Source organism: Bos grunniens, chromosome 5 (assembly GCF_055505025.1).
Source record: "Bos grunniens cultivar Pamir isolate PY7600 chromosome 5, Bosgru_T2T1.0, whole genome shotgun sequence".
Lineage (NCBI taxonomy): Eukaryota > Metazoa > Chordata > Mammalia > Artiodactyla > Bovidae > Bos > Bos grunniens.
In genome coordinates this window covers 44,985,859-45,002,674 of record NC_141169.1, presented here as the reverse complement: position 1 = coordinate 45,002,674, position 16,816 = coordinate 44,985,859, and the positions used below count along the sequence as shown (strand labels likewise).

Genomic DNA, 16,816 nt, shown 5'->3' with positions numbered 1-16,816 from the left:
AATAACCTGCTTTATGCTTTCCATCCCTAACAAAAGAACTGCCATCTGTAAATATTTCCATGTCAGGATTGTCTAATGGGGTATCTTTTAGATCCTCCCGAGCTGCATAAAGTTAGGAATTGAGAACAATCGTGATCAGGTGTTTCATTTTCCTTCTCAGGAAGGAAAGTGGCAGGATTTAAATTTCCACAAACTTTAAGCTTAGTTACTGGTCCTTCTAACAACAATGACTGATATTTAAGAAGCCTACTGTCTGTCATCCAAATATTAACCTTAGAATTTAAGATTCCACTCACATCATGAGAAGTCAGTAAGGTCAGGTTTCGTCCATTAATTATTTTTAAAGCTTCGGGTGCTAACAAAGCTGCTGCCCCAATTACTCTTAGGCAGTGGGGCCACCCACGTGAAACTACATCTAATTCTCTGCTTAGATAAGCAATAGGTTGCGGGTGAGGCCCTCAGGGTTGTGTCAAAAATCCCTATGCCACACCTTTTCTTTCAGTGACAAACAAATTAAATTCTGACCCTGTGGGCAAGCTCAGAGCTGGAGCTTGCAGGAAAGCAGTCTGAAGAACCTTAAAAGCCTTTTGAGTTTCTGGAGACCAAACCAGTTTGTCGGTTTGGGCCTGCTGAGTTTCAGCTATAAGTTTATATAAAGGCCGGGCAAGTTCCCGGTAACCCGGAATCCAAATGCGACAGTAACCTGTGATTCCCAAAAATCCTCTCAATTGTCTTAAAGTCATAGGTAGGGGGTGATTTAGTATAGGTTTAATTCTCTCAGGGCCTATGGCCCTAGTCCCTTCTGATATGATTAGGCCCAGATATCTAACTGATTGTTGACAAAGCTGAGCCTTTTCTCTTGATGCCTTGTAACCACAGCCTGCCAGAAAGTTTAAGAAATCTTCTGAGGCTCGCGAACAAGCTTCCTCTGTCTCAGCACAGAGCAAAATATCATCTACATATTGTAACACCACCGCTTCAGAGCTATGAAAGTTTTGTAGATCCCGTGACAAACTTTGTCCAAATAAGTGAGGACTGTCACGAAATCCCTGGGCCAAAACTGTCCAGGTTAACTGAGAAGCTGGCTGTGTAGGGTCTTCAAAGGCAAATAGAAATTGACTTTCTTCCGCCAAAGGCACTGAATAGAAGGCATCCTTTAAATCAATTACTGAGAAATATTTGGCCCATTCAGGAATTTCAGACAATAGAGTATAAGGATTAGGCATCACGGGGTGTAAAGGAACTACAGCCTCATTTATTATTCGTAAATCTTGAACTAGTCTCCATTTACCATTCAATTTCTTTATACCCAAAATAGGAGTGTTGCAAGGACTGTTACAGGGAATTAATAGTCCCTGCTCCTTTAAATTTTCAATGATGGGTTTTAACCCTTCCTTAACTTCAGGTTTCAGTGGATACTGCTTCTTATGTGGAAATACGTGTGGGTCTTTGAGCTTAACAACTCCAGGAATAGCATTTTGTGCTCGACCCACACATTTTCCATCAGCCCATACTCCAGGATTTACATCTTGTTCAACTAAAGGGAGAGAAAGGAAGGGCTCCATATTCATGAAAACAGAGGCATGGACCTTGCTCAGTATATCCCTTCCCAAAAGGGGTGAGGGAGATTCTGGCACGATCAGAAACTCGTGTGAAAACAGCACAGAATCCCAGTTGCAAGGTAAAGAATAACTGAAATAATACCTTTTGGCTCGTCCAGACAGTCCCATTATGGGAGCGGATCGGGAAGAAAGTGGGCCAGGGGCTTCAGTAAGCACAGAATAATTTGCCCCAGTATCTCAAAGGAAAGCGACGAATTGGCCCCCCACAATTATTAATACCCGGGGTTCCTCAGGTGTTATTAGGACGGGAGCTTGTGTGGGAACCTCCGGGCACCTTCAGTCCTGATTGTCTTGAGAGTCCGACCCCGGAGACCTACGCCTCTGGGGGCAGTCTCTCTTCCAGTGTGGTCCTTTGGAGACCGGACATGGAGCCAGGGGCGGCTTAGATGCCTGAGGGCAATCCCGCTTGAGGTGCCCCTCCTTTCCACAGTAATAGCAAGCCCATCCCTTTTCACCTGGGCCCCTCTGGGCATTTTTCTCAGGCTATTTAAGAACGTTTTCACAGCCATGGTGAAGGCTTCCGCTTTGTCTTTTTTTGGCCTCTATTTCTTTTCCTCATATTCCCTACCATAATAGACTGTCTGAGCCAGTTGTAACAGAGTATCTAAAGGCTAATTTGGTCCATACCCCCGTTTTGATAGTTTACGGCAGATATCTGGAGCCGACTGAGTGAGAAATCTATCCTTTAAGTTCACTTTTGCCTCTTCACTTTCAGATCAATCTCAGTGAATCTGCGAAGGCCTTCTCTCAGTCTATCTAGGAATTTACCAGGAGCTTCCTTCTCCTCCTGTTCTATGTCTGCCAATTTGCTATAGTATAAAGGCTTAGAACGTGCCTGCCTAAGTCTTTCAAGAATACATCTAACAAAATGACTCTGATCCAATCTTCCTTTAGCTGTGTTGTAGTCCCAGTCTGGTTCTATAATTGGGACCGTCTAATTCCCAGTGGGGAGGGCCGCTATCTCGTTCTCCCTCTTCCCTACTGATTCATTACCAAGCCATTCATCTCCATAAGCAACAGTTTTCCCAAAACTCGAGTCTTCGACTCGGGAGTCAGCGTTTGTCCCAAGATATACATCACATCCTTCCAAGTGAGGTCATAAAACAGAGTAACACCTTTAAAAGGTCTAATATATTTTTCTGGGTCCTCTAAATAGTCTCCCAGATTTTCCCTGATTCTTTGTATTTCTTGATAAGAAAAAGGCTTATTAACTCTCACAGACTGATTATTTCTCCCGGTGGGTGTTTCATAAAGAGGCAACAGCTTGTGTGGCTGTTCCTCAGTCTCTCTGGCTGCTCTGCGCATATGATCCCAGGGATAGATTGGAGAAACCTGTTTTTCCTCTTCTCTTTGTCTCCTGTCCTCCATCTCATCTCTTACTTCGATGGTCTGAGTTTCTACTGAAACCAGAGTAGTCTGAGGTCGTACTGAGACAGGAGTTGTTTGGACCTCCATGTGGGCAGTTTGAATCTCAGTTTGGATTTCCAGGTACGGGGGCAAAGTAAGAGGACAGGACGGAGCTGAAGTTTTCACGCCCAAATCTATACCCTTAGAACATAAGTCTGGCATCTTTCACAGAGAGAAAAAGGGCAACACATATGCTACTTCTACCCATTTCCCTTGTTCCTTACAAAACCAGTCTAATTATAGAACAGTATTATACTTAAGAGACCCTCCAACTGGCCACCATTCCATCCTCCAATGGATACCGTGGCCATGCAGTATCACATAGGAAGACCAGGTGTGTCGTCTTTAAGCCCTGGGGATCAAATCTATCCCAGTTTTTCAGGATACAGTTCAAAGGAGTGAGGCTGGAATTGTTAGCTACCATCTGCAAGAGAGAAAAAAGCGACCAAGGCCATTTTTCTACCGGAGGCGTCCCTCCCTGCTCTAGATGGGGGTGTAGACAGACATTACACCAAAAGCTTTTCCTTCCTGGTCGGACTTAGTCTGTCCCTTACTGATGCAGGTGCAGTCCGCGTCCCTCCCGGTTCTACCACCGAGATGGGGTGGGGATGTACCAGGGGTAGACTTGAGAGCATCCCTACTTAACGTCCAGCTCTTCACCTTTAACCTTGCTTGCCTCTGATGTCACCCGGGGTGAATCAGAGTAACCTTCTGGAATGCCTCCCAAGCTAAGACTACTAGGGGAAACATTCGTCACCTGAGTGCCTGTGCATGACCCTGAGTATTTCCTGACTACAATAAGACCAACGCGAACATAAAACTGAGATGTTCTTTCCAAGCATCACCACACCAGTATAACAGCCTCCTCTGATCCACTAAGAGCCAGCATTACCAAAAAAAAAAAACCCATTGCAGTCCCAATCTGAGTAACCTTTAACCTCAGAGATGTTCTTGGAGCTAGAACTTCATCTAACTACCTAACTTTCGATTACTAACGAGGCTAGGTGCTTTCTTGAATACCAATCCAAGTTTGGGACCTAAACCACAGTACAATAACAGTATAGATCACAAGTCCCTTGAACGTCTATGATCCAATAGATTAGGTTACTACTTCTAATTCCCAAGGAGTTATGAAATGGTCAAAGAGACCGAAAAGTTTGACCGAGAAAGGAAAGTTCTGTCCACATGCTTTGCCCATTTCTGGTCGGTTCCTGAAGCAGACATTGGGTGCCTCTTGGCATTGGCAGGTCAGTATAATGCCCCGACAGGTTTCTGCCATAAGCCGTATGAGATCACCGTGGAACCGCAGAGCAGGGCTCCTTACTTGCTTCACGCAGGGCATGCCATTCATTCACACAAGCACACCGTAGAGTTAGTAAAGCACAGCAGAAAGCGTGTTCGCTAAGGGAACAAAGAACTAAAGCTCCAAGCTTCCTTACCTTGTCCTGAAGGATCCCGGACGAGCCCCCAAGATGAAAGGTTGTTGTTGAATCACGCGAAGACACCGGGATTCTTGGCCCCCGGAGGAGAAGAATTCAATCCGGGGCCAGAGACGAGGCTTGATCGCTCAGAGCTTTTGTGTAATAAAGTTTTATTAAAGTATAAAGGAGATAGAGAAAGCTTCTGACATAGGCATCAGAAGTGGGTAGAAAGAGTACCCGCTTGCTAGTGTTAACAATGAAGTTATATACTCTCCAATGAATCCAAAGAATGTCTGGAGGTTGTAAAGACCTCACCAGACTTACTCCCAGAATTAACATTTTAAGATAACAGAAGGTTTAATCCAGAGACTGTCCTTAGGCAAGATACATTATTGTTATATAATCCTAAAGAATGTGGAGAAAGAAAGAAAGTTTGTCCTTTCTTCCTCCTTGAGAATTCCAGACCCCTCTCTCCTTGGGGATCCCTAGACTCCTTATCAACCTGCCTAGGAAATGACTCTCTCATCTTCAAAAGGGTTGAAGTCATAAAAGTCAAGGAAAAGGTGAAGTGAACTAGATCGAAGGAAACTGAAAAACATGACAGCCAAATTATAACACTCGATTCTGAATTAGACCTTTTCATTAAGAAGGATTTATGGGACACTTGATGAAATTGCATAGGATCAAATGATTAGGTGGTCCTTATTTGTCCATGTTCACATCCTGGTTTGGATGATGTTTTGAGGAGTTACACACTGAAGAATTCAGAGCCACTGGGCACCATGTTGGCAGTATATTCTCAAACTGTTAAGAAAACACAGAAGGCTGTACTGTACTTGAAAATTTGGTCGGAAACAGATTATTTCAGTCTTCAAAAAGAAAAGTGAAAGTTGCTCAGTCATTCCAACTCTTTGTGACCCCATGGACTATACAGTCCATGGAATTCTCCAGGCCAAAATATTGGAGTGAGTAGCCTTTCCCTTCTCCAGGGGATCTTTCCAACCCAGGGATCGAACCTAGGTCTCCGACATTGCAGATGGTTCTTTACCAGCTGAGCCACAAGGGAAGCTGAAGAATACAGGAGTGGGTACCCTATCCCTTTTCCAGCAGATCTGCCCAACCCAGGAATCCAATTGGGGTCTCCTGCCTTGCAGGAGGATTCATTACCAACTGAACTATCAGGGAAGCACTTCAAAAAGTAGGAAACACTCTATTTTGAAAGAGACAAATATATGAATAGATAAAACATGTCTAATATGGTTATAGGCTTCAGCCCTGGGACACTCCAACATTTAAAAATCAATCAGCAGAGAAACAGCCAGCCAAGAAGGGCTGAGAAGAAACCATCAATGAGGCAGAATATAAAGCAGGAGAAGCTGAGGAAGAAAAAGTTTTCAGAAGTAGCAAGTGGTTCACTCTGTCAAATGCTGCCGAGACATCAAATAGCATGAACAGAAATCAGGTGATCACTAGAACTGGCCCCAAGGCATCCTGGGAGGAGTCATGTTGGAGGCGTTTTCAGCTGAGCGAGGACAGCAGTCAAATTCAGAAGAGATGAAAAGAGAAAGGGAGGTGAGGATGTGGAGTGGGTAAATATAGATATCTCATCCCAGAAGTGTTATGAACGGGGGTCAAAAATGTTGTAGGTGGTTGCAGGGGTTAATAGTCAGCCACATGTTGCTCTGGCTAAGCCATGAGAACATCACCATGGGAAAAGAATGAAAGCAAAATATAGCAATACAGCATAACCCAAACAAAAGTACATCAGGTTGATTAGTTGGGGTCATCATGCCCTGGTAAGCTGAGGAAAAATGTAGTGTGGATCTTGGAATGCCAGGTCAGCTCAGGTTCAGATCGCTGCTTGTGCACACACCAAGATGTTTTCCCAAGATGTTTTCCATATGCAGGTCTATGCCCTCCAGCTAGACGAAGCCCCTTGTAAAAGAAAATAACAAAGATAGTTTAAAGTAATCAATAAAATGGGAGACATGACCAGTGACACAGGAGGCTGACTTCATCGTCGCACAACAGATGCTTTCTGTTGCCAAGACACTAAATAAAAGTGATGTGGCTCTGAAGAACAGGGCTCTTGATCTAAGAGGTCTTGGGTTATCTGGTCCCATCTTTAAAACTTTAATTTTGACTCTGGTTTATTTTTTCCCGAACTGTGCGTCGACCACTTTTGATCCCTATGTGCTGCACTGGCCGCAGCAGTTAGAGGGTTGTGTAGAGCCTATGGAGAGTTCTTTGTAAAATGAAACGTTCCCAGGGCAGCTCGTGCAGTGCTGGGGATGATCCAGCAGAGGGAGAAACTCGGGATGCAGGAAACCCTCAGCCTAAACTGGAGTAGTGAGAGGGCTGTGATGAAGACTGCATTTGGAGACTGCCATTTGAGGAGCAGAAGCCCTTCATCCCAGTGATAAAGGGGAAAGAAGGGAGGGCGGGCCCAGGGAAAGATGTTAGCTCTGCCATGCTGGCCAGGAAGGGAGGATTTTGTATGAGGTTGCTTCTGTTCTGTCAGTGTAATATCATCTGACAGAGGACTTAAGACTGTAAGGCGGACTGTAAGGTCATCTGCTCAGAGCAGAGTATGGAAGGCCAGGGGTTGGTGTGTGTGCTGGGACTTTGAAAAGAGGGAAGTAAATAGTGACACTCATTGTGGAGAGTGAGGACACCAACACAGAAGGATTTCAGAGAAGTGACTATGATGACCAGGTAGACTTGAGGGCCCATTTGAGATTTGTATTGATGAATTTTTAAGTGAGGGGAAGTCCTTGGGGGTTCCGTGGTTAGGATTCTGTGCTTTCACTGTTTAGAGTAAGAAGTCAAGCCCTCTTGGGGAACTAAGGTCCCTGAAGCTGTATGGCACAGCCAAAAAAGATTAAACATTTAAAACATTAAGTGAGATATCAGCAGGCTTATGGATTTCTCTAGCAATATCCACCTGTTTCAATACAGGTGAGAATGTAGGAAATACTAAGTGTCAGATCATTATTTCCCAATACATACATATTTCTTCAGAGACATTAAATGGCTCTAAACAAAGGAAGACAAAGTATGAATTGCAAAGCTTTTAATGAAAATGTTTTTCTTTTACAACATGCATAATTTCACATCTATTGAATAGCAATTAATTCAATGCTTGCAAACTCATCTCCCTCTGAATTTAATCATAATTCATGAACTTAAGCTAATAAAACTAAGGAAAATCAACAGCTCATCTAATCCTTCTTCGTATTCCTTCAGCATCAGCAGGATGCCTAAATGAGTTCTTTACAAAGGCTAAAATAGGTTGATGTATAAACTGTGAGTTTATTTTTAAAGCTGTTTAAATGCAACATTTCTACTAAAACATTTAAACCAAAGGTCACACTTATGAAAACAAAATTCTTGATTGGGCTGTTTTCATTTTTAGGCATTTGACGTTCTGCTCTTTTTGACTGAACAGATGAAAGTTCACATGCCTACTCAGGTGGGGCTTTGCCTAAGATCAATTTGCTTAGAGATATTCTTTTGTTCTATTTTGTTGAATATTGGGGAGTACTTATATCATTCAAGATTAAGTCTGGGTTATCTCTTTGATTAAGAACTAAATGTACCAGAAATACATTTGATACTGGAGATTTTAGACAAATATTCACCAGCATTAGTTCTGTTAGCAAGCTGAAAAATGTTGTAGGCCCAATATCAAACAATAAACACGTGAGGTAAACGTCAGCCTCTTAGAAGGAAGACCATATGCTGCTTCGGTAAAAATATTATTTGTTTGAAAGAGTGGTAGTATAACCTTTTACTCAACGATTATTTCCTTAATATGAAAAAGAGACAAAATGAGCTGAAGACGAAAACTCCACAGTTACACTCCGCAACCCTTAACATAACTCGTGAGGTCTCGGTTTCGACACTTGTTTGTCCATGCCACCCTGTAGAAAAAGGTAAAAGAAATGATAATAAGATTAAAACATATCTTCATTGTGTTATACATACTTCAAATCCTTTGTAAGAACAAAATAGTTAATCAGTCCATGAAATACAAGATACAGACAGATCCAAGTATTGCTTATTTATTAACTGGAGACATGTATACCAAGGCCGTCACATCTCCCCAAGTCTTCACAGAATGCTGAACACAAATGTTGAGTCTTGTGTAGTCCACAACACAACTGCAAAGCGTATTCCATATTTACTTACTTTCAAAAATAATTTTAAGATATGACAAGGAATTGGTAGAGTGTGGAAAAACTTAAAAATTCTAGAAGTCCTTAGAATAAATTGAGGTGAAAGTAGATTGTTTCTATGTAATACACTGTTTAGCGTAAATCTTAATATTTAGATTTTCCATTTTCAATTCCCTTGGTCTTAGAGAATCTTCCCACACTTTTTTCATAACAGTAAGATAAAACCACTCCCTACCCTCTCACACACACCTTTCTTTGGCCACACCACATGGCCTGTGGTGTCTTAGTTCCACAACCAGGTACAAGACCCCCTCCTCCTACATTGAAAGCATAGAATCTTAGCCATAGGGAAGACCCCAGTTCTGTCCTTTAACGCTTACCCTATACCTTGCTCTGTGAAGGGAACTTACATAGTGTTGAAGGGCCATTATACTTGAAACACAAACAAACTCAGAAAAAGAAATCAGATTTGTGGTTACCAATTGTGGGTATTGTGGGTGGGGTGAGGGGTGGGGAATTGGATGAAAGCATTGGAAAGTACTGCTGCTGCTGCTGCTGCTAAGTCGCTCCAGTCCTGTCCGACTCTGTGTGACCCCATAGACGGCAGCCCACCAGGCTCCCCTGTCCCTGGGATTCTCCAGGCAAGAACACTGGAGTGGGTTGCCATTTTGGAAAGTACTACAAACCTCGAATTATAAGACAAGTAAACACTCGAAATGTGATGTACAACATGATGAATAGAATTAACACTGCTGTGTCTCACATATGAACATAGATTAGAGAGTAAATCACAAGATTTTTCATCACAAAATTTTTTCTTCTGTTTCTTTAATTTTTTAATTTATTTTTAAATGAAGGATAATTGCTTAACAGTATTGCATTGTGTTTCTTTAAATTTGTATCCATTGAGATCATGCATGTTCACTAAACTTACTGTGATAATCATTTCATGATGTACTAAGTCATTATGCTGTACACCTTAAATTTATGAAGTACTGTGTGTCAATTACATCTTAACAACACTGTATGGAAAACAAAAACAAAGAAATAACATACCATGCTGTAATGCCTTGCTGACTGACAATCTTCTTTGCACATGCTACAGCTTGAGTGATGTCATCTTTCAGCAAAGCTGAAAAAGAGGTGGTGAGAAATGAGGACAATGTTCACAGAAATTCATGTAAATTTTAAGTGCAGCCAGCTTTATTTTCTTAGGCTGAGGAAAGAACAAATACAATTATTTTTTTAAGAGTCCCTATATCTGTGAATACTGGGAGAAAACTCTCTCTCTCCATTCTATCCCATTTGGCATGAAATAAAACATTCTGTTTTTTGTTTGCCAATGTCATTTGGCCTCTGAAACTATTAACTAATATGACAGAAGGTTCTCTTTTCACTGGACACTTTGAAAACAAAACAAAAACAAACAAGCAGAAACCAGTCTAGCAGTTTTTTGCTCAGCAGTTCTACTAGTGAAAATTCATTCCAAAACAAGAAAAGTAATAAGTGATGTATCCAAGATGTACATATCAATACAAGAGTTGGATTAATAAATGTTAGAATATTTAGTGAAATTCTATTCATCCAGAAAAAGTAATAAGATTGATATTTGTTGAGAAAAATGATATTGTGCAATAACGAGCAAATTGTAAAGTAGTAAATATAGTACAATTTCATTTTTGTTGAAGCATATTGCTTACATGTTTGTATGTGGGTACAAATGTGGATTATATAGCTTTACATTCATGTACGTGAGTGATGTGTATTCTGAAAGAAGATGTGGAGACCACAAGTTACCGTGGTCATAAGTCTCTGCGTGGTAGAACTTTTATTCAATGACCACAGATTATTGTATAATACAAATAATTTTTAAACTAAACTAACTGTATATAAAAGATATGTCCAGACATGAATCTTCTTTATTAGGAATTTTAATATTAAAAATTAAACAATATCAAATTTGCATACTTCTCCAATATTTTATGCAATAAATATTGCGTGAGCACACGTGCATGTGTGACTCTTTGCGACCCCATGGACTGTAGCCCCCCAGGCTCCTCTGTTCATGTTGATTTTCCAGGCAAGAATATTGGAGTGGGTTGCCATACTCTCCTTCAGAGGATCTTCCCAACCCGGAGATTGAACCTGTATCTCACATCTCTTGCAATGTCAGGAGGGTCCTTACTACCAGCCCCACCTCGGAAGCCCTCAATATTGCATATGTTATCTCAGTTTTAAAAGGAACTCAATAGAGTATGTGTTTCACCCCAATTAAAAACAAATCCATATATCAACTTGTTAGAATGACAGTGTTTAAATAGGAAGTGTATGTTTGAGATATGCAAACTAAAGAATTTAGGAATGAAATGTGAAATGTTTCTAATTTACTTTAAAATCACTCAGCCAAAAACCCCTACTGTATAATATGTACATTAAAAAGTACATATGACAAAATTTTTAAAAAGACCACACAGCCAAATTATCCCTAAACCTCTCCAAACCAGGTAAATTAGTAGGAATGGCATTGTCCTTTACAAAGCATCAACATGTCCAGTTACAATACAGTGATAGATCATTCCAACTCTTGTATGTTAGTAAACAGCAACCTTCTATGATACCAGCTTTTTAATTTCTTACTTAAGGAATTATGAGGTAGGTGATAAAAACAGTTTCTAGAAGTTAAGATGGAGTGTTTCTGGTCCCTCATGAACTCTTCAAGACCTTTTCATTTGTATTAAATCTCTCTTCTTATAGGTACCACCAAATGGGACCTGTGCCATCACTCAACAGTATCTTGTCTTACCACTGCAGGATACACCACAGCTGTTAACTGCTTTTGGGGTTTTGCCATCATTACACCACCATTTGCTGTTGATCTGAAATATCCCATAATCAGTGCTTTTGCTTCCAGGATTATAGTTTTTAGCTTGTGTGTTATAATTGCTTTCTCCTTTGGCCAAACACATCCCTGAAAAAAAAAATGTATTTTTAGTTATAAACAGCAATATCATATGACTTTTATTTCATAACATAATTCTATTTTACTAATGACTTATTTTAGAAGCATAAACATATATTTTACTTGTAGATAATTTAACATTTGGTGTTAGGGGCCCTTAGGAGAATTCTTTTGTTAGCAAATCATTTGCTAATACTAATGAAACAAGATAACACGTTGTAAAAAATATTGAAATAGCTGTGTCTTCCATTGCTCCCATCCCCCAGGTAAGATTGAGCCTAGAATAGAAAATCAACAGAGTGCTTAAATGGGTTTGGTCACGAGCAGCAGATGCATATGCTAATGTAAAAATATTTGCACTGGGAAAAATAAGGATTTACTAGGAGAAAGAAAATTTCTTATGATACCTAAAGGTGAATTTGGATATCAAATTAGAATCCAAACAATAAGAATCATAGGATAGGAAAGACTATGTCATCCATCCATCCATCTAGCCATTTGCTCATGTATTAAAAAATAGTTATGGAGCAGAAATGTCTGAATTCACTCTGAAAAATACAATGTTGACATGGACAGTTATGGACTGAAATACAAAGGAACTTTTCCCTAGGGCACATATTGAATTCTGTGGAAGAAAATGACAAATAATTAATGAACTAGAGTCAGAATAATAGAATGCTATTTCATGCTACATTTCAGGGTTCCTTATCCAGATATTGATTGAGGAGAAATAGCTTCCTACAGTTCCCGTTCTAGAGTTCAATGTAATTTTTTTAAAAAGCTTGGCTGTTAAAAACCCAGCATCATGGTAGGGGGATTAAAAATGACAAAAATACTGCCTTACTCTTGCTTGCAGAACCCAAATTGCAAGCTGGAAATGGCTGAGGGCTGAAATATATCTTGTAGTCACCCTACAAGTGCCAGCTGGCAAGTTTAGTGGCACTAGAGGAGTACAGCAAGACCTGGCATGCTTAGAATGGTATAGAATTTGACCCTCCCATGCCTCCATCCTTCCCTAGGTACATCTGATTCTGAGCTGATGTGTTTCACCCATTGTAAATGTACAAACCCTTCAAGGAAAAAAAAAAAAAACCATTCATTCAAAGTCCCTTTCTTATTCTTCTTCCTCAGTTAGTATCTGTTCCACAGCTGGCTGACTATTTGGAAGGATGAAGAATAGTTAACTTACAGTTTGCCAGGCTGACTCCCTTGTAGCCAGCCAATCCAAGTTTCTTCAGAGTTCTGGCAAGCTCACACCTCTCAAATGTCTTGCCCTGGACAGCAACAGAAAGGAGCAGAAGCCCCAGAATAAGGAGAGCCTTCATGTTGACAGAAGCCAAATGTCCAAGTTGACCAGGTGAGCTGGACTTGCTATTTAACATCTTTTCCCTTCCGTCTTTTCTGACCAGTTTGGGAGCTCCACCCTTGGAGACACATGGAAAGCAGGGAATGTTTATTGCTTCACTTACGCTAAAAGTTTTGATGTCCTAAGAGTTAATTGCAAGAAAATCATGAAATGATATTGCTTGAAGACATTGCTCAGAAAGAACTGGCATTAGCTCTATTGCCCAAAGAGGAACTTCCTCCTATTTGATTATGAATGTGAGCAACTAGAAAGAAAAAAACCCTGAATGAACATATTACACAATGGAAAATATGCTCCCATCTTTGATTAATATTCATTTGCACTAAGTTTTTTATGTGCTTTCATTATGCTGTCTTCATCGTTTTCACTTAGAAGTATTTTATGTACACTTTCCACAAAGAATGTGACACACTGTTGTTCTGATAGGTGGATAGCAAAGCACCACGTTGATCACAGATTCCTATGCTGACTCTTTTGGTTGTTTCTCAGTAGTTACTTTGTAAATCAATATTTTACTGTTATAAGTAAGCCTCATGTGAACATTGCTAAGTCCTTTCTGACAATGTCTTACTTCACTTTCTCATGTTAGAACATAAAGAGTCATTGTAAAGCAAGAAAACAGTATAGTAAAACCTACAAAAGAATAGCAGAATTATGCCACCCCAAAATCTTCCCCTTTGGCACAAGGATTGTTTTGAGCTGAAGGCAGTTGAGAAGAAGCAGATTCAAGAAAAGTCCTCTTCCTCCCTCTATTTTCCTAAAGTAAAACATAAATGTGTGCAGAAATTAATCATTTGAAACACTAGACACTTATCAGCCCCAAGACAGCACCTGAGGACTCTGCAAAAGAGCCTTTGCTGACTAGCGATTATCTTCCAGTATTCTCTAATGTATTTACTGTCCCACAATTTGCCACTCTTGCAAGCCTAGTACTCTGTTCCTCTGTCTTGTTGCTCACTTAAAAATACATTGTTCTTTGGTTAAGATAAAATGTAAGTCCAAATTCTGGCTTCCTCCTTGAGTTAGTCATCCCTGCATTTCTTACAAGTATACATGAGATGTATATGTTTTGTTTCCTTTTCTCTTGTTAATCTGTCTTTGGTTACAGAGCCATGGGGAAAAGCTGAAAAGGGTAAAAGGAAACACATGTTTCCTCTTGTACAGTTTCTAATGATGAGGATGGGACAGCGAAAGGCTGGGACACTCCACTCTCCCTGGAGACTGCAGTTGAGATATGGGATAACCGACAACAGACCAGCAGAAGGTAAGAGGTTTTACCATGTCAGTCTCGCAAATCTCTGTCTATAGAGCATAGTCAAGAGAGAAGGATAAAGATTTCTCTTTGTCCCTTTCCAAATTCACAGTGGCAGGAGAAAAACATTTGTGAAAATGGATATTGAATCGTGAGCTTGTGAATTTGATTTTGGTAATCAACACCTATGGTGACTTATTCTTGGCCTCTCAGATAGAGTCATGTTTTCCTTTATCATAAGGATGAAAAACTAAGAGACGCTCCATTTGTTTTGTTTTATGTATTGAGAGCTTGGCTTTATAACCAGCGAGAATGTGCCCTCCGGTTTCTGCCCCTTATGGGGTACAGTTTCTGTCACACTTGCATCTGCAGCCAGCTAGAAGCCTAGGACATGAAGTGACAGGCAGCATTCTCTGTCCAAACATGCTGGCTCACAGGGAAGTGTGTCTTAATAAAGTGTCCAAATTCATAAGGGGCCTTTTTGGTCTCTACCTTCGTTGCCTGGTTTTGAGGGGAAAATTCACACAGCGTTATCATTTTTGTGGTAACCCAGGTTAGGAGGTCAGTGATTTAAAACATCTCACTTTGTGGGAGATAGAGGTTTGTCACCTGAGATGAGGAAGGTCTTTGCTTTCTTAGACTTTCTCTGCAGAGGCTCTGCATTTGAGAAGGCTACATTTCTTAGAGAACACCACTGGTGTCCATGGGTAAACCCTAATATTGGTGTTAAGCTGTAAAAATACTCACTGGTTGGAGTCAGAACTGAAATAGATACATTGAAGGTTTGGACTTGTACACCTAAAAGATTTTTTACATTTTATTTGTTTATTCACTTATTTATGTATGGCTGCTCTGGGTCTTCCTTGCTGTACGCAGGCTTTCTCCAGGTGCTGCTAGCGGGGGCTATCTCTAGTTGTAGTGGGTGAATTCGTTGCAGGGGCTTCTCTTGTTACTGCGCATGGGCTCCATCAAGGTTCCCAGGTTCCATAGTTGCAGAGCGTGGGCTCAGTAGTTGTGGCGCATGGGCTTAGTTGCCCCACGGCATGTGGAATCTTCCCAGATCAGAGATCAAACCCATGTCCCCTGCATTGGCAGGGTTCTTAACTACTTTACCACTAGGGGGTCTCTAAAAGGATTTTTTTTTTAATTTATTTTATTTCTGGCTGTCCTGGGTCTTCATGGCTGCGCGAGCTTTTCTCTAGTCGTGCAGAGAAAGTGCTACTCTCCAGTGTGTGGGCTTCTCATTCTCACTGTGGTAGCTTCTCCCGTTTTGGACCACAGGCTCTAGGGCACATGGGCTTCAACATGGGCTTCAGTAGTTGGGATTCATGGGCTCAGTATCGCAGGTCCGAGGCTCCAGAACATAGGCTCAGTCGTCGTGGTGCACAGGCTTAGTTGCTCTGGAGCATACGGGATCTTCCTGGATCAGGGATCAAACCCATGTCTTCTGCATTGGAAGGTGGATTCTTTACCACTGAATCTCTACGGGAGCCTGAGAAAAGGATTTTTAAGAGAGCTCTATTCCCTGGTGGCTCAGACGATAAAGCGTCTGCCTGTATTGCGGAAGACCCGGGTTCGATCCCCGGGTCTGGAAAATCCCCTGGAGAAGGAAATGGCAACCGACTCCAGTATTCCTGCCTGGAAAATTCCATGAATGGAGGAACCTGGCGGGCTATGGGGTCGCAAAGAGTCGGACCGACTGAGCGACTTCACTTAACCTTAAACAAATGTCCTCTTGGTACCTATAGGAAGATCAGATTAAAGAAAGAAAGAAAGAGAAATGAAGACGAAAACAAACAAGAGAAGTATATACAGAACACCCTGGCTGTATATATACAAAACACTTCCTTAACATGTTTAGGAGGGGAAAATCAGAGAACCAAATGTCAAGAACTGCAGATGGCACTCAAGTTGGTGTGAAACTTACGGAAATACTGATAGTGAGGAAATAGTTTTGACGAAGGTCAAGAAAATGCATAGAAAGGCTTGATAGACTGTCCCCTCCTCTGTAAGCTGACCCCACCAGGTCCAGATCTTCCCGTATTTGTGGCAGGTACTACAGAAAAAATAATTACTGAACTATCTTATCCAACCATGAAATAAAGGAAAACATTATGGTAATAATCCTATATTTCTGGTAATAGGCAAACATGCCTCTGAGTTCCTTTTCGAAATTCTTTCTTAGTCCCTTGGAAATATTGACCTTACCATGTCTTTGAAATGTAAGCCTCCAAAAAGAGAAATGTTGGCTAAAGCAAACATGGAACTGGGAAAAAAAAAAAAAATGAGAGACAGATTTTTTTTAAAAAACAAATTGCTATTTGATATTTCTGTAAGCTCTGTTTCTTCAGATTTTGTCCACAGCCTCCATAAGATTATCTATTAAAGACAAGTAAAAATTTTTTCCACAAATATTGGTAAAATGCTTCAGCCAGTATTCAGCCAATATTAAGAATGGGTATACTTAACTTGTTCCATCTTGCAAGAAACACTGTTTAGATCCAGCTATTCTTTTATAATAGTTATAAGAAATAACTCTTCTACTTTTACTTTATTTTTATTTTTTTCTGTTTTTTTTTAAATTTTATTTTATTTTTAAACTTTACAATAT

At 40.6% G+C, this 16,816-nt stretch overlaps 1 protein-coding gene and 2 long non-coding RNA genes across 8 annotated transcripts in view; 1 reads left to right on the top strand and 2 right to left on the bottom strand.

Annotated features, from left to right (window-relative positions):
* The window catches only part of LOC147371844 (uncharacterized), a 31,478-nt gene extending 26,723 nt beyond the window's left edge, over positions 1-4,755 (bottom strand). Inside the window, exon 1 of the long non-coding RNA XR_015163799.1 lies at positions 4,469-4,755. This is a non-coding gene — a long non-coding RNA (uncharacterized LOC147371844). The remainder of the gene's footprint in view (positions 1-4,468) is intronic.
* The window catches only part of LOC147371842 (uncharacterized), a 135,957-nt gene that overhangs the window by 72,332 nt on the left and 46,809 nt on the right, over positions 1-16,816 (top strand). For 2 of the 5 annotated variants that reach the window (XR_015163793.1, XR_015163794.1), the window contains exons 7-8: positions 12,719-12,944; positions 14,118-14,217. This is a non-coding gene — a long non-coding RNA (uncharacterized LOC147371842). Of the gene's footprint in view, positions 1-11,382; positions 11,506-12,718; positions 12,945-14,061; positions 14,218-16,816 lie in introns of those variants that run through there. The other 3 variants (XR_015163790.1, XR_015163791.1, XR_015163796.1) reach the window with 2 other exon arrangements.
* On the bottom strand, positions 7,507-13,712 carry LOC147371843 (lysozyme C, tracheal isozyme-like). Of its 2 annotated transcripts, XM_086400033.1 has the most exons (5): positions 13,591-13,712; positions 12,777-13,011; positions 11,432-11,596; positions 9,685-9,760; positions 7,507-8,373 (listed from the first exon to the last, which is right to left on the bottom strand). In XM_086400033.1, exons 2-5 carry the CDS (start codon positions 12,967-12,969, stop codon positions 8,307-8,309), a joined length of 501 nt encoding a protein of 166 aa, XP_086256159.1. In that variant the 5' UTR covers positions 12,970-13,011; positions 13,591-13,712; the 3' UTR covers positions 7,507-8,306. The 2 variants fall into 2 exon arrangements, with proteins under 2 accessions (XP_086256159.1, XP_086256158.1); XM_086400032.1 differs by lacking the exon at positions 13,591-13,712 and having other exon boundaries at positions 12,777-13,037.

Coding starts and splice junctions, on each gene's coding strand:
- LOC147371843 (XM_086400033.1), bottom strand. CDS start 12,969: ATGTTAAATAGCAAGTCCAGCTCACCTGGTCAACTTGGACATTTGGCT. Junction 9,761..11,431: donor CTGTGGTGTATCCTGCAGTG/GTAAGACAAGAT, acceptor CCTCTTTTTCAG/CTTTGCTGAAAGATGACATC. Junction 8,374..9,684: donor CAGCAAGGCATTACAGCATG/GTATGTTATTTC, acceptor CTTTTTCTACAG/GGTGGCATGGACAAACAAGT.